Source organism: Neopsephotus bourkii, unplaced genomic scaffold (genome assembly GCF_033783945.1).
Source record: "Neopsephotus bourkii isolate Nb327-2 ecotype Australia unplaced genomic scaffold, CSIRO-AGI_Nbou_v1 NB_887, whole genome shotgun sequence".
Lineage (NCBI taxonomy): Eukaryota > Metazoa > Chordata > Aves > Psittaciformes > Psittacidae > Neopsephotus > Neopsephotus bourkii.
In genome coordinates, this window is record NW_026901381.1 from 2,678,231 (window position 1) to 2,694,955 (window position 16,725).

The following is a 16,725-nucleotide window of genomic DNA, read 5'->3' on the forward strand; positions in this document are numbered from 1 at the left end:
AAATCTTTTAACTTGAGCCTCTAACATGCCAGAGGCAGCAGGATCCAAAGGTATAGCATGTCTTTACTGTCATGTTCATCTCCCTCACAGGTGCTCGAGATTACAATATTTAAACTAGAGGTAGGGAAAGAGACAGGTTGTGCATTTAAAATTTTATTTTAGAAATTCAATTACCTTTTCACTTTTTTGTACTTTAAAAAAAAGTGATTTTCCTACAGTGATGGTACATGACACTGCCTGGGCATGTGTAGCAACACAGTCTAGGTGCAAGGAAGGGCAAAAGTTATGATGCCTATTTGTCTAAGTGACTCTGGTCTTGGGCACTTCCATTCCTAAAAGGAATTGCTATTTGTAAGGCAAAGGAAGTTCTCCAGCTGGGACCATGGTAACCATGGCTGTGTTGTTTTCGAACATTTTCACACATATCCAGTTACCAAATACTTTCCACTGCCTCAGTGACTGCCTTAGCAATAAAACACAAAAAGAAAGGCTCCACTTAAAAGCAGCACAGCCACCCCCTTTAGCACTTTAACTTGGCAATTTACAGAAGATGAAGGGATTTTGGTGCTATAAAAATTAGTAATTGTTTCTCCCTGCTAAGTTTGCACAGCTACTTGGTATAATATAGCTTGTAGCCTATCACACCATAGCCCTGGCATAAACTTCATTACTCCATTATCACATAACCATACCAAAAACCTTTTGCACATTCAAACCAAAACTGGTTCTGATGCTCCTTTCTGTACAAAACTCCATCTGTCCCTCTTTTCATTTATAAAAAGCAACTTCTTAAAAAGTTTCATTAAGAGAATAAAAACTAAACTAAGCAGTTTCTCTTCTGAGAAAATGATAATCTGGCTCACATTTTAACATAAAAATATAACTACACAGTTTTTTGCAAGTTCACCTCCTTATTCCAGCAAAGGAGGTGCTCTGTAAACTGGTCCAGTCTATCAAATGGGCTATAAACCAGTCCTTTTCTCTGAGGGAAGGGGTCTGGTCAGAACTTTACATTTTTTTCAAGAAACTTCAGATGTCGTGCCTTGGCACTGTAACTCGCATACTTGTCTCCCATATGCTCCTGCAGCTGCAGCTATTTAGAGCACACAAAAAAAGAAAAGCAACAAAATTTACTGACATTGAAAAAATCAGGAACTACTAAAAGATAAATAAAAAAACCCAAACTACCAAAGCACTCAACTAGAAGTGGCACATAAAGTTTGAAACACACATGGGAAGGAAGAAAAATAGCCAAGTCTGTTGTCCAAAGGCAAGAGTTCCAAATCCCACCCAACAATTTGAAACATAAATCAGATCTTCACAGGTTACACTTAACCATGCAGCAATTCATTTTTAACCAAGTTTTGACTCAAATGAGCTGGAGGCATTGCTCACTTGCCTCAAACAGGAGTCACCAGCAGTGACATTAAACTGTCACTCTGGACATGAGGTGCATGAGGGAAGTAACGTGTAGTCAAAAATAAATACTTTTTGGAATCAAGGTTTGCACTACTATATCAATATCTAAAAGGGAGATGTGGCGGGGGGAAGACCCTGCTCATTTATCCAGGTTTATAAAGAAATCAAACAATTTTATTATGAGAGACATTCACCTCTCTCTTCACTTCATCTTCTTCTTCCATGATGCTGTACACCTTCTCAAGAAGCTTCACTCCCAGTCCTTGAACCACATCAGATCTCAGGATTTCAACCATTCTCCTAATCTTGTTAGGAACTGATAACATATCTATTAAAAAATGCAGTAAGATAAGTAAGTTTTTAAAATCAATGCAGTAATAAGTACTTTCAGTGCAGTCAATTTTCATACTCTCTGCAGAAGAACATGGGACGACTGAATGCATTACTTCAGAATTCCAGCTCACCATGTGCAGGAAATAACTTTATCTGAACGGGCTGGCTAGGATGATCACAAATGTCAGAACCTGAAGCACTCAGCTGCTAACTCTTGCAACACTGGGCAGGACAAAATCAAGTCAGACAAAGTTTGCACAATTAGGACCCTGTAACTTCATTTCAGCTGTTTCCTGCATACTGTATTGGAAGTATTATTTGAATGGAAAGTACTACTCTCTAATAGTGCATCATCAGCCAAGTATTTCAGTAACTCAATCCCTTGTACTTAAGCAAATGTAAGAAAAGTTTAATCACTGTAAAACACTAATGGCATCATTTCTGTCATCTGTCTCTCTGTCTCAACAGCCTTTGAAGCTTTTGCTCCTCAGCAGAAGCTGCCAACAAGAGACAGTCATTTTATAAGGGGAGGCCTCTGTTAGGAACTGAGAACACCAGCTTGCTCTTTTAATCACTGAAATCACCGACACTCCTTTTATAGGACGGACCACTTTGTCAAAATAAAATATCTGATCTAATTAAAGTTTCAGCTTAGAAATTCAGTAGCTCTGTCATCCCAAATGGTAGTAAGTGAACAGCTGGAGGATCATACCACACAATAATTAAGAGGCAGAAAAATGGAGAGAAAAAAAACCCCAAACACTGAAATTTGTACTTTCAACATTCTGTGACACCTGCTTAGAGATTAACTCTTTCAATGTGTTTTACTTTGGCTATGCAGAATCAACCTACCAGAGTAAAATCCAGTGTTCTCCAATTGCTTTGCCTATCACCACAGCAGTTACAAGTCGAATCCTCGCCATTTAAAACAATAACGACAAGAGCATCTGAGACTTCAAAACCCCACCCTCAGCTTTTTCACTTGCTGCACAGTAACTGGAGTCACAGCAAATACAGCTGTTTTCTTGCTTTTTGGAATGCACATACATACTTGACCAGACCTTAAATATGAAAAGCAATTCAATTATTGTGCCTGTATCTGTTGGAAAAATAACCTTGCCCAAATTTTGCCATGAGGATGAACTTCTATACTCATACAAACCTCCCCTGTGTTTAATGCTTTGTGTACAATTTCAGCTTTATCCACAATTCACAATGCTTTACAGCTATCAAAATTGTATGAATGTCTTCAAAATCTTATTTCAAAATACTCTAACTGTTCATTTTGGAAGCTTCTAAGTTACTTGACTAAAAAATCATGTTGCAGACCAGCTTTCTCTCTTCGTTAGTAACTACACAGATTAAACACACATTCCTTTCCTTGGCAAGTAAACCACAACTGGAGCAGTTTTGCACACAGAATTACTTAGGATGATGATTACTTCTGTAACCATTGTTGAGATTTGAGAAGAAATGAGTGGATTGTTTTCTGTTACCCACTAGCAGGTTTTCTTTGGTTAATTATCAGTTGACAACCATTCATTTAAAGCACTAACAAAGCAACCAACCTGAAGAAATATCTTCAAATTTGAATTCCTCTGATTCACCAGGTGATTTTCCATGCAAAATCAAAGTGTCTCGATACTTTCTATGAAGTTTAAACTCTGGGGCTGGAGTTGAGGTTGCACAGTTTACAGAGTTCTCCTTAGAGTCCATTTTCAGTGTCCAGTTCATTAGCTGCACCAAGTCATTCATTTCGTTCATGTTGCTCTTTCTAGTAGAGGAGAAGATGTGATTCAGTCACTAATAATGACGCAACTTCCATCTTGGACTCAGAGGACTTTCAAAAAGTTTAGCGAGGCCCTGCTAAGTACTCCATTGTTAAGTTATTTCTTGTGATGCAGTTTTATCAACAGCAACATCACCAGTAGTTCATCTAACAAAGGCTCAGAGCCCATTCACTCAGCAAAAATTCACAATTAATGTCCCAGAAAGTTGAAGCAAGTTTATAGTCACAGAAAGACAATTAAATGGAATTCATTTTCTCGACACATCACATATTTCTTCAACCACTATGTAGAGATAAAATGTGAAAGCAATTCCTGTCATTTTTTCCATTCCAAGTCAAGGTCCAACACAGCAGTGAAAGTTCTTGCACAGTATTAAACAAAACACTTACCTCTCCTTCGAGTCACCATCAGACTTATCTGTAGAGCTTGCGGAAGAGCTTAGCTCATCATCAGATGGGCAATGGGTTTCTCTCTTTCTCTAAGTGAAGACAAAAATTCAAATAGCTGAAAGCAACTTATCAATATGGCACAAGCTACTGTTCTTATGTGCAAGAAACATTTTCAAGCATATTTTACAGACTCAATAATATCTGAAAGGTGCAACCTTTGTTCTAAAAACAAGCTAATAAACAGGACATCATCAGTATTTTTTATGAAATGCTTATGTGACAAACATTACATCTGAGTCATGCAGTTTTAACCACTATAAATGCTTCACTGAGTTCCTCTATTAGTAACAAATCTTGTTTCAGTTCTTTACCAATTGTATTATAAAGTCCATCTATTGGTCTTTTAACACACATTTTAAAAGAATATTTAAATATTTTATCAGTCAGTAAGTTCCTAGCATTCCCTAAAATATAGAGATTTTAACCACCTGTGTGTTGTGTTCAGTGCATAGCATAATATGCAAAACCATCACTAGCATATTTACATACAATTTAATCTCAGTTTGTGAATACAAATGAAGTTTGTACATTTAGATATCCATTATAAACATACACAATTAGGTAAAACATGCAAAACGCTTTCCATGCCAAGTGCTGGACTTTGAGCTTCAGACTGAAATTTCTTCACTATGACTCTTCTGCATTTACTGGGATCACTAATGTTCCCCGGATGTTGCCGAAGACTGTCAAACGTATATTTAAGACCTCAGAAAAGACTTTCTGATTAGACAAGGAAGAACATGTTGATAGAAACTATTCACTTTTCATCTAGCAACTATCCCTTATTGCCAGTACATAAATGTATGCACTTAAAATGATGACAGATTAAGAACACCACTATCAAAGCACAATCTACCAGGCTAAAGGTAGTGTGCTGTTGACATAAATTCAAAGCAGACTATTGATCTGTAACTAAAGCATAGCTCAGGATAAACTTTTTCCCTTTCAAAATAAAATAAACACTGCAATTTAGAGAGCCCATAACAATCAGAAAGAGTTCTTTAGTTTTCATCTCTGACAAGTGGAGTGAAAAGGCACAGTGAGCCTGGAATTGTAAACTGGTCTAGCCCAAACAAAATGAGGATTAGAGATCCATACTCTACCCCAGGACTTACAAAACAATATTCACAGAGAACTCTTATTAACTCAAGAGTTCCATATATATATATATATATACATATAATATCACTTTCTTCCCAAATTGTGTCTGCATTTAAATATTTCAAAAGCAGATGACACCAGTTTACCTGAGAAATATTGGGATCTGATGAAGATTGAGTAACTTTAACATGATCTTCCATATATGATTTTGCTTCAACTACTGCACTATTTGACATTGCTCTTGCTGGAATCACTGTAAGGATGACATTTTCACAATATTTAAAACTTGGCTGCACGTATTTTGAAGTAGTTTCATGCTCATTCAAGAAAGATTTTATCACCTGCCAGAAGACAGGCAGGCAGGTATTCTGTAGCTACTACAGTACATGAAAGGTGTATATTCGGTGCTTCACGTACATTTCAAAGACAAGTTGCCACCGCTAAACGCAGCTGAACGTAACTGACTAAGCAGCAAAAAAATAAAGACATGTCAATAGAAATATTTATTTTACCCTTAGTGCATCTTTCTGAAGATGGTAATGAAGAACAGACAAGTTATAATTTCTCCACAAAGAAGTTATTAGCCTACTTACAGATAAAATGTTCATATGCAAACCTGAGCTACCAGAGGGAAACATCTCCCGAGACTGTCTGAGCCTCCTTCGTTCTCTTGCTGACAAGGGCCGCTCCTTCAAAATAAGTTCATTTGATATTAATTAGCAAACATAACAACGGCTTTTGTTATCTAATCACCTATAAAGCAAAAAATCCATTTCAACTGAGGGAAGAGAGAGCTATTAGAGTAGAACTTCTGATCACCTAACAGATGTTAATGACTTATTACAAAGCAGTCTTGGTCAATGAAACTCTGGAAAAGGAGCTTCTGACCTCCATGGCCCAGCAAGTCAGCTTCTCATCCTGCACTGATCAGGTGCTTGACAGGACTTCCATTAGGAAGGAAGCTACTACACATTTATTACACTCACTGTGTAGGCACTCAGAAAACAAACTGCTCAGGAGGAACGAGAGACAAAAATAAGCTGATGTGGTATTCAGCACTAACCTTTGAAACGACAATGTGACTGGTTTTGGTGCTATTTACAGATTCAGAAGCTTCAGCACCACACTGCTCTGCACACCTCTGTGTTTTTGTGTTCACATCAGAAGTCAAAGGCAAAGGCCGGGGAGTAGCTGTTCTGAACTTGAAAAAGAAGTGAGCAAGAATTTGTGCATTTTTTATTAAAAGTACTCTACAGTCTAGAAGATCTTCTTGCATGGTAAGGCTGGATGCCAGAGGTTCTGGATTCTTCTGTAACCTCTTCAGCAGCCCTTACCTACTATACATGTCAAGATCTTCTTTCTAGAGTCTGCACTCATAAGCTCAGGGCAGCCATTACATGTTTGTTCCAAAGTCCTAGTAATCTACTACCCACTACAAGTAGCCTTATCAACAACAGTCAGGATATGTACTGCTATGTATTTTGTAGTCACAAACAGTGAGAAGACCTGATGGAAACTGCTACGAAAGACTGTAGCACAGCACAGTGTTCTCTGTGATTCCTTGCACCCATCTGGCACACCCACTCCACACCTGTGAGAGCTAATGAGATGTCCTTTAGAGGCAGTCTCTGTAAATCCTTGAACATCTTAAATGTTCTGCATTTTGTTACCAATGAAGTTATACGGATACAGGTGGAACAGGAATAGCATTAAAAAAACCCACCTTTTTTAACCAAATAGGTCCTTTTTTTAAAGATACAAAATGCAGGAGCCTTAAAAGAAAAAGCAGAATTATTTTTTGAGTATTTGCACCTTCTCTGAAGAGACTTCGGAAAGCTCTCTTTTTTTCTGCCGTCGCTGCCGTGAGAGAGAGGGTTCACTCACAGAACTATGAGGCTGCAAGTGGGAGGTAACTTTTTCTTGAGAATCTCCCGAAGCTCCAGGACAGACACCATCCTAGTAAGTAGAACTATTTTAATAAAATATAGACATGCCATTTCCAGATTTATGCACACGCACTTTAAAAGAAAAAAATCACCACAGGCCACTTTACTATCCGGACTGCATTCACCTTAACATAGCGCAGTTACAGCCACAATAACCTCTTACTTGATACACAGTTAAAAGAAATACCTGTAGTACCATCATTTTTAAGCTACTAAACCTTCCAAGAAGGGCACTTACTTGAATTAAAAGAGGGACAAGTGGTGCCAGCAGCTTTTCAGTAGAATCCAAGCTCTGCAACAGATAATGAATTCTCATCATAAAAGCATGTACAAAAATATCACTGTAGACAATAATGCAATGAAATGACAATCACCACCTATTAGCCCCCCCCCCCCTCCAAATCAGGACCAATAAGATCAGCCAGGCCTATTTAGAACAGAGAAGTTATAGAACTATTTTTACTATCTCTCTTCTCAGCTGGAAAAAAAACTGCTGTTCGCTGTAAAAATGGAATTTCTATCTTCTAGACATAAGACTAAAACTACTTCACCCTGTTGCCTTTGTAAATCTGAAGCCACAGCTCCTAACTACTTCAGCATCTCTTTAATGACATCAGCAGCATCCTACTTTGACAAAAAAAACCACATCAGCAGCTCTCTAAATTTTAAGAGTTGGCCATTAGTTAAATCTATTTCAAAGCCTATTTCAAGTAAACATAAATGCATTACCAGATCAGTTTGCTTTTGGTCTCGTGACACAGGCTGCAGGAGTTTCAAAGTGTCACCATCTCCTGTAGCATCAACAGAAGACTGCTTAGACTCAACATTCTCAGCTTTGAAAACTTGCTTTGCTTTTTGCTGTAGTCCATCCTCCTTCATTGGTGGGCTACTGGATGTTGTTTTAGAACTCCCTGGAACATTCACATTTCTCTTTGCTTTAGTACTCTCTGGAACATGTTCACTGCCACACTTCTCACTTCCATACTTCACCCTTGCCGATGGTAAGATATCAATATTCACATCACTAACTGTAGCTAAGGAGTCTCCCAGGTTGTTCAAATCATTATTGCTTGGTTTGCTTTCCAACTCAACAGCTTGTTTTTCTGATGGACAAATTTTGGTGGCTTTAGATTTGATGACGTAATCTTCTTCATTCTAGAATTAAAAGGAAAACAAAAGTTAATTACCTTTCGGGTATTGCAGACATATGAAAGAAAACTCTAAGTACCTAAGAAAATTCATTAACATACCAAGGTACATAAACTGCAACGAAATTACAATCAATTATGAATTAAGAGCCTCAAAAAAGCTGTAACGCACATTTTTTAAGAGGTACAGACTGTATTTGCAAATGCCCTATTTCAGGCACTGGTTTATACACATGCAGTACACCTACTTTTCATCAGGACCACGAAAAAAAAAGTTGTACTCCCTTGGCTCTTCCATAACAGAGGAGCCAGCAAGTATCCACAGTTTCTAAGATGTACTGCACCATATACATTCAGTATTTCAGCACTGAAAGCTTAAACCATTACAAACTCATTATGGAAACTAACAAACATGTACAAGATTAATCATTACAAAAGATCTGTTCTAACCACTAGAAAGAGCTCCAAAAAAGAAACAATTTTTGGTTGTAACTATCATCAGTTTTTTCTAGTCAAAACCATATATTTAAAAAAATTACCACTTGTCATCAAATACTTTAAAAATATTTGAACACAAAAAGCCCATGAGTAATTCACAGTGACCCACAACAGAAGAAAATGGATGTTGTTTAGTTAACATCTTATAGACAAGACATTGCAATTAGTTTTACTGATCCACAGCTATTTGTTTATGTCTGCTCTTGCCTAAACACAATTTCTTCCTTCATACACATTTTACCCATTGCTAGGAATCAGATCTATGTTCTCACAAATGCTTAAGGCACTTCTTATAAAACTGTGGTTTTTCTCTAGAAAAACACAAGTGGGTTTTTTTTTGTTTTCTTAAAGAAAAAGTATGTAACTCACAACTCTGTATTTCCTAGCTTGCTCAAAGGAGTGATTTTGGTGTGTAACATTCCTGCTATGAGATTCGTTATTTACTGAGACCAGAGAACAAGGATCTTTAGGTTTAGAATTTACTGTTTTCTTTTGACTTCTGGCTGCCCTCCTGTAAAGAAAACAAAAGTTGTTTGTTCAATCACCATCAACAAGACCTTAAGCTATTTCTCTAGATCATACTGATTTAAAAGAACCCACCACACTAAACAGCTTACATACAGGGAGTATAAGATACTGGGTTTTTTCAACAGACCATGCACAAGATACTCATTTTAGATCTATAAAAGGGGCTTAAAAATACCATTCAGACTCTGCCAGCAATGTATGCTTATTCAGCATAGCACTAAGATCTGTCTTATCTGGGGCAGTAAAATAACTGACTAAACCTGACAAAAATAATTACATCAGTGAATATAAAAAGGAGCTTGCTATTATAACTCTCAGCTGATAAATGGCCTCAAAGAACCATATGGAAAGGTGTATATTTTGCATCACTTCCTTCTTTTTTTACTAACTCATGACTAAGCTGTGCAATCCTAACCAATGCACAGTTTTAATCAACATTTACACAAGAAACTTGTTTCCATTCTAATTCACTCCTATTTCTCAAAGCATCTAAGGAAACTCATATGTTTATATGCTTTGTAACTGCAGATAATGTCATTTATACAGCTGCAAAAACATAGGAAAAGTTGTCAAACAAAGACCACAGTAACACAAATATTTTGCACAGAATCACTCAAACGAAAGTATCTTACCCCTTCGTGGCTTCCAAAAACAAAGAAATTTGGTGCTTGATATATGGATGTCGGAGTATGCTTTTCACACTAGGTCTTTCCTCAGGTCTTTTACTGAGCATAGTTCTTATTATTTCTACCAACTGTGGGCTGTAATCCTTTGGCATGGGTGGCAACTGTAAAAAGAAAGGGAAGTCTGATATTATTTAACGTATTTGTCAGTAGGGGCTACTGCTAGATTATTTATTCATGACAGTTATATTCAGCTACATCCTTTGCATAAAGAACAGTCCTATTGTTCACATGCTTGAAGTTTCCCAAGTGCTTAGCATTAAGAAGACTATAGAAATTCAAAGTATTTTGTCTAAGAACTGTTTGTAATTTTATTAATACCAGCAGTGAAAGTTCTGTGAATAGGCTTAAAAATGTAAACAATTCCATATTAACTTTATCACATACCAAGCAGGACAGACACTTAAGGAAGCTACTCTCACCTAACCGGAAAATAGCACCACATGAAAAGTGATTTAACTTTCTGCACAATGTTTAACCCAGGAGCAAACTAAGAAAGTCAGCTCAGAACTCTGAAAATTAATCAGTATACTACTTACACAACAGGGTAACAAAACAACTTCACCAAATATCTACAAAGTAATAACTTCTTGGGTCTCACATTACATCATATACCATGACGAAATACCAGTCCTACAACATATGCAATGATGCAGGTAACATGCAAAGTATTTTTAACTCCATGCAGTATTTCTGATTGGAAAAGATAATCTCAGTTCTAGACAGAAAATCCAAGCACAGAGAAAAAAAGTGTAGAAGCTTTTACCTTTCCTTCTATAATTCGATACACCAAAGAGTTCATGTCTTCGGCATTAAAGGCATGTTTCAGTGTAGCCATTTCATAAACGCAGCAGCCTAATGCCCAAACATCAGACTGAAGAAAAAGAGAGAAAAAAAAAGTTTAGGGAACTATTTATTATTTGCAGAAGTTTGTCACCTGCTTTAGAAGAAGCCTTTAGTGACAGTCAGCTAATGAAGACCAAGCTTTAAGCTTCAGTCTCACTCTATTTTCCATTTTGATCAACGGAATCATTTTCTTCTGACTATCACCAGATTTTTCTGAAAAGTACAGAAAGTTTCTGTTTGTAGGACTTTTCCTTTGTTTTAAGTACAATATTGGTTTTAACTGGCAAATAAAAATCTTGTGATTTTTCAGTAGAACTGTTTCCCCTCAGCTCTTGCTCACTGTAGACAAGAAATTAAAACCAGTAAGACTGTAATGCTCCCAGACAGACAAAATAAATTGCCTAACAAACAACATCTGCATTAACATACTCTACCTTGTAGTTGTAGGGTTTGTTAGAAAAGAGTTCAGGGCTCATGTAGTACGGTGTGCCTATGAGAGTGCTGGCCATGTCATACTGGTTTTCCAACACTCTGGCTATTCCCAGGTCACCCACTTTGATTATATTTGTTCGTGTCAGAAAAACATTTTGAGTTTTAAGATCTCGGTGCAGAATGTGCTTTTCATGTAAATACTGGGGGGAGGAAACATACAAATAGAGTTAAATAACTTCTAATTGGTCCTTTACACTGAAAACTAAAACCACATTACACAAGTCAAAGATGAAAAACACAAATATAGAAAAGAAACACACATCACTACCAAAATCAGGAGTGCCTGTGCTGAAGGCAGCATTAGTAAATTAAGAATGCCTGATATGGCATGGACCCAAAATTTGGCATTACTTTAGTGAAATGTCCCTGTGTGGCTCTAACAAGCCAGCAGAAAAGAGGAAGTAAAAATGTAAAGTTAAGACTCAGACTTTAACTTTATGCCGCATCCATTACTTGACGAGCATTTCTTAGTCTTAAGTATAAAATTTCACACAAAAATAGAATATGAGCTTTGAGTAAACAGAAGAAAATTAGTCTTGTAATAAACAAGAACAGGTAGTACTGAACACTTGCATGTGTCTGATCACAGCAGGCAACTTTCAAATAGCATTTTCTGTCCAATTTCTTATTTCTCATCTGGTCTTTATTACTTTAACAATTGTTCCTGAAGTTTCATAACCTCTAGTTATTAAACTTCAACAGAGTGAGATAAGATTTAATAGAAATTATGATTTAGTAGTCTAAATTTACCGTTTAAAAAACACCAGCAAAACCACAGAATACACAATGCTTCTGAAACAGTCGGCCTTATTTTTTCTTTTTTAAGACATAACATTTTGTAAATTTAGCCTAAACTTTCAAACCAGAGAAACATTTCAAACTAGAATTGTGAATACACAGGATATCACCACTATCTATTGTGATAAAGAGGTACAGGCATGAAATATGGTAGCAATTTGTTACCTAAAATAGTTAATCTGATTGCAGTGATCTGTGTACATTCCTAAGGTAATAATAACTATGGTATCTAGATGCTAATCCAGCCAAACTGGAACTCAAAGTCTGCAGCCTAACTGTGGAATTTTTTAATGCAGAAAGAGCCAAATTAAACTTCTGTCTGAAAGTGACAAAGTTACGCTTTATTTTACCTGCAGTGCCATGGCAATCTGCACAAACCACTCCACCACCTGATTCTCAGGCAAAAGTTGGCCCTTCTGCTCTTTAAGTTTGTGATACAGATCTCCTCCCTCGCAGAAGCCCATAACAATATATAAGAGGCCATCTTCTCCCTGCCAGGACTCTCTGTAGGTGACTATGTTTGGGTGTTTCAACTGGGATAACAGCTGTGCCTCTTGTTCTGCTGCTTTCCTCTCTCGGTTGGAAACACTCTTAAGGTTTAACCTTTTGATGATGTACTGTAAAAGAAATCGCAGAGTATATTGTAAGAAATGACAGTAACTATGCAGAAGCCCTAGGGAATTCCCCAAATCTAAAGGAAGTACAGTATCTGAAATCTGTACAAATTATTCTATATGGAGGCTACAATCTGTCTAGCAGTTATACATCATTTCTACCATTGTGTGATTAAAATGGAAGAGCTTTAGCTATTCTATTCATCTACTTCAATATATCTGCACAGAAATTTCACAGTGTTTAGATTTGTTTTGACTCATGTTCACATTTATCTTTTTTTTTTCACTCTCATTTTAAATGTATTTCAATTGTTCATCTCTTAAGCCTGAAATACCTGTTTGTCCATCACAGTTACTGTCAAAACAGGTCATTTCAATAGTAACTTTAAAATATAGTAACATTAAGAAAAGTATGCTATCATATGCAAAAAATGACAATGGATGTCTAGGACAAAAGTCATCTGGCTAGGATTATTTTGCTCTTCCCTGCTAGAAAACCAAACCCAATTCTTTTCATTTTATTTTGCTAGAAAACCAAACCCAATTCCTTTCATTTTATTTTGCTAGAAAACCAAACCCAATTCCTTTCATTTTCTTTTAAGGAAAAGTGGACTTTTTCTTTTGCTGCTTCAGAAATGCAGCACATGTTTGTAAAAAAAGAGAAACTCAAAATATAACATCTCACAACTTCAGCAAACATAGCTCTTGCATCTGAAGACCAAAAAATGGTGTTAGAATTGTCATATTCACAAGAAATACCTGGAAAAGCTGAATTTCTGAATGCACAAAATAATGCTGCTGAGCTTTTCAGGTCAGTTCATTCTTTCCTTAAAAAACTTGTACCTGACAGAAGACCTTCAAGACAGAACTGACTTGGGATTAACTGCTTTGTACGAAAAATCTACAAAATAGTGAAGAATGGAAGAAGAGGAAAAAAGCTCCTATTAGGAAAAGACATGTGGCAAGTAGAGATGCAGCTGGAGGGCTGCTACAGTCAGGGGCACACTGAAAAAATACATCCTCAAAAACCTGAAATCAGACATCATTTATTTTTTAAACAACTTGCCTTAAAACCATCTGTTGCATTCATGAGTTTCTGTATACGCAGGCCTGAACTTATTCAAGAAGAAACGAAATGAGCTACTACAGGGAAGTAGAGACTCTTGGTCATACTGAAAGCCAAAAGGCCTTACACTCAGTCCTAAATTTCTTTTATTCTGGATTAAGATGGGTTAAATTGTGTTTTTTTTAAGCTGCACATGAAAGCTGTTATTTACTTCCCTGGTATATGCTACATTACATCTGTTTCTTAGGAATGTCAGGGTTTAGCAATAATATAATTGAAGATGAAGACGAGACAATAAAACCCATAATACACATTCATCATACGCAGCACTAGTATTTAGTTCTGGCCCCTTCTTGACATAATTTTTGTGGTAATCACTTTTAGAGCATCAGCTGTCCACACAACAACCATGCCACTGTATACACGTGACCCCACTTCTACCTGAGAGCTTTTAAATTGAAACATCTAAATCAATTTTTTCTTACTCAGTTTCACTGTTCTTTCAATTGCTTATGGTGTCTACTTCCCAGGCTGGGCCTATTAATTTAGTCCAGCATATTTACTTAGTGGTGGGGAAGACTGCCCCAAGGGAACCAATTATGCAGAAATCAAAGTACCTTGTGATTTTGTGTGTCTAGTATCCAGCAGACCTCTGAAAAACTCCACAATTCTTCTAACCTGTGACAATGCAAAGCTCCCAAGAGGAATATAACGAAACTAATTGTGTACGGCATCATCTAAGCTTAAAATAAAATAGAAATGCTGTAACTACTATGTTCTGTGTGACAAGCCAACTCCAAATGTATCCTTGGGCATGGAAACCAGAAGCTTTTAGCTTTATATCAGCATCTATCTTTAAAGGATATACTACCAAAATGCAAAAAGTATACATTTAGTCTAACTTTAAACCTAGCAGTGGTTATATTTAATTTAATGAGCATGTTATCCTGACAAGATTCCCATGAAGTCTATTGCAATGATCTCCTGCCTTATTTCATACCAAGCTGTGTACAAGTTCAAGGCCAGATTGGACAGAGCCTTGGGTGACATGGTTTAGCGTGAGGTGTCCCTGCCTATGGCAGCGGGGTTGGAACTGGATGATCTTAAGGTCATTTCCAACCCTAACTATTCCATGATTTTATGATTTTAAACATTTAGAGCCACTTAATCTCCTCCACAAAAAAAAAACCCGAGCACTCAGCCAACAGCAAATACGCTTAAATCAAATACGGTTTCTTTCACAGAACATGTAACATGTTGTCAAAGCCACGACAACCAACCATGATCATCCCACTACAGAAGAAAGTTTATTAAAGTTAGCAAAACACAGTTACACACATCAAATATTTAAGGTAACCTATCAATGATAAGGAAGCAAAGCTCTCGCCAATGTTAATGACCAGTAGTAACATGACAAAGACGTGAAATTCAAGGACCTGTATAGGGTTGAAAGTCACCTCAATGCGCTGTTTACTTTTAGGATGATAAGGTTAGCAACTCTTTGCTGACATTGGACTATGCACCGAAGTGACAGGCTCAGAGGGAACAAGTGCTGCCATCACTGCTATCCAACCAAATCCAAAGGGATTCCAGCTTCTTCCCTGCCTTCATCTGGAAGGTATGCACCCACTGATCACTGCTGGGCACACTCCTCCCATCATCTCTAGTTAAATCCTGGGTGTAACGCTCTCACCCAAGGTTTCTGTGGTATCGCTCTGTAGACACTCACCATCCCCTTTTCTTTATCCTATCAAACACATCTACTTTGGCCAGGCAAGACAGATCATTCCAAATTTCCAACAAAAAGGCACAGACAAAAATGACCCCACTCAAATCTGCCAGCAGCAGAACTCTGCCTGGTTCTGCCCCTGTCAATACAGTGAATACAAACGCCATCTCCTCCCCCCAGCACAGCCAATGCAAGCAAAAGCCAGCATCAGAGGCTGTTTTTTCCACCCTTGTTATCATTTTTGTCTTCACCACGTGTATATCATAAAGGGACTATATAAGCAGCAAAAAGCCAAGAGCAGCCTTTTCTGCTTCATGCTAAAAGGAGCAAGCTGCGTTTTCTGTCACCTGAAGGCCTACCAAAACTAGGTTTTCCTGCCCAAAACAAGAGACTATACATAAAAAAAAAAAAAAACAACCCAAAAGAAATGCCCCCCCCCCCCCAGTAGTTTTTAAACAAGAAAAAAAAAAAGTGCGGATTTTGGGGATTTGGAGTTTTAAGATTAAAGGGGGTGAAGAGTCTTCTTCACACTTTTAATAAAAGCCTTCACAGAGAACAGAGGATAACAGCCCCTCACCCCAGCACCAGGCCCCCGTCACGGCTGCACCCCCACACCAGGCCGCAGGCTCGCTGCTCTAGGCACCCATATCAAGGCCGGGCACTGCACTCCCCCCAACCCCAACCAGGCCGCGGCTGCCCTCCTCACACCACGCCACGGCCGCAGCCCGGCACCGCAGCGACCCGGCCCTCGCTACCTGCTTGCTGTCCTGGCGGTGCCGCACCAGGCTCACCTCCCCGTAGCTGCCCTTGCCCACGGCTCGCAGGAAGCAATAGGCAGCCAGGGACATCCTCTCGCCGCCCGGGCCCGTTCAGAGCCCGGCAGCGCGGCCGCTGCTTCCATAGAGATCCCAGCAGCTCCCCGCTGCAGCGGCGTGCAGAGCGCAACGCCGCTTGTCTCTATGGTGCGCTTTGCGGCGCTGCAGCGGCCATTTTGGAAGCGGGTGAGGCGGCCATCTTCAGAGCGGGCAGGGAGCTTGTGGGGGGATGAGGCGGGTGGGAGCCAGCCGTAGCTTCGCCGCCTGCTACGAGCCGGAAAGCAAGTGTCTGCCCGAAAGCAGTGTCTGATGAGGGTCCTTGGCGTCAGACCCGTGTGCTGAGCCCCGGGAAAGGAGCCACGGTGACAGCCTTGGGGGCAGCAGAGCCACAACACGCCAGAGTATCGTAACTGGCCCCAACACCATGGGGCATTGGGCGGCCGGGCGCAGAGAGCCTGCCAGAGCGCGCC

General features: G+C 38.6%; 2 protein-coding genes across 10 annotated transcripts in view; both read right to left on the bottom strand.

Moving 5' to 3' along the window:
- Positions 1-423: 423 nt before the first annotated feature.
- Positions 424-16,360, bottom strand: NEK4 (NIMA related kinase 4). 9 transcript variants are annotated; one of them, XM_061357279.1, is made up of 16 exons: positions 16,232-16,360; positions 12,382-12,648; positions 11,176-11,373; positions 10,662-10,769; positions 9,845-9,999; positions 9,054-9,195; positions 7,768-8,193; positions 7,277-7,330; positions 6,905-7,048; positions 6,156-6,293; positions 5,709-5,781; positions 5,239-5,345; positions 3,932-4,020; positions 3,321-3,526; positions 1,614-1,747; positions 424-1,093 (listed from the first exon to the last, which is right to left on the bottom strand). In XM_061357279.1, the coding sequence occupies exons 1-16, from the start codon at positions 16,286-16,288 to the stop codon at positions 1,001-1,003; spliced, it is 2,391 nt and encodes a 796-aa protein (XP_061213263.1). In that variant the 5' UTR covers positions 16,289-16,360; the 3' UTR covers positions 424-1,000. The 9 variants fall into 9 exon arrangements, with proteins under 9 accessions (XP_061213263.1, XP_061213261.1, XP_061213262.1 ...); XM_061357277.1 differs by having other exon boundaries at positions 5,718-5,781; positions 16,196-16,360; XM_061357278.1 differs by having other exon boundaries at positions 1,614-1,735; positions 16,196-16,360.
- MUSTN1 (musculoskeletal, embryonic nuclear protein 1) overlaps positions 14,870-16,725 on the bottom strand; it is a 53,777-nt gene continuing 51,921 nt past the window's right edge. Inside the window, exon 4 of the transcript XR_009726115.1 lies at positions 14,870-14,880. The gene's annotated coding sequence lies outside the window, so the exon portion shown is untranslated. The remainder of the gene's footprint in view (positions 14,881-16,725) is intronic.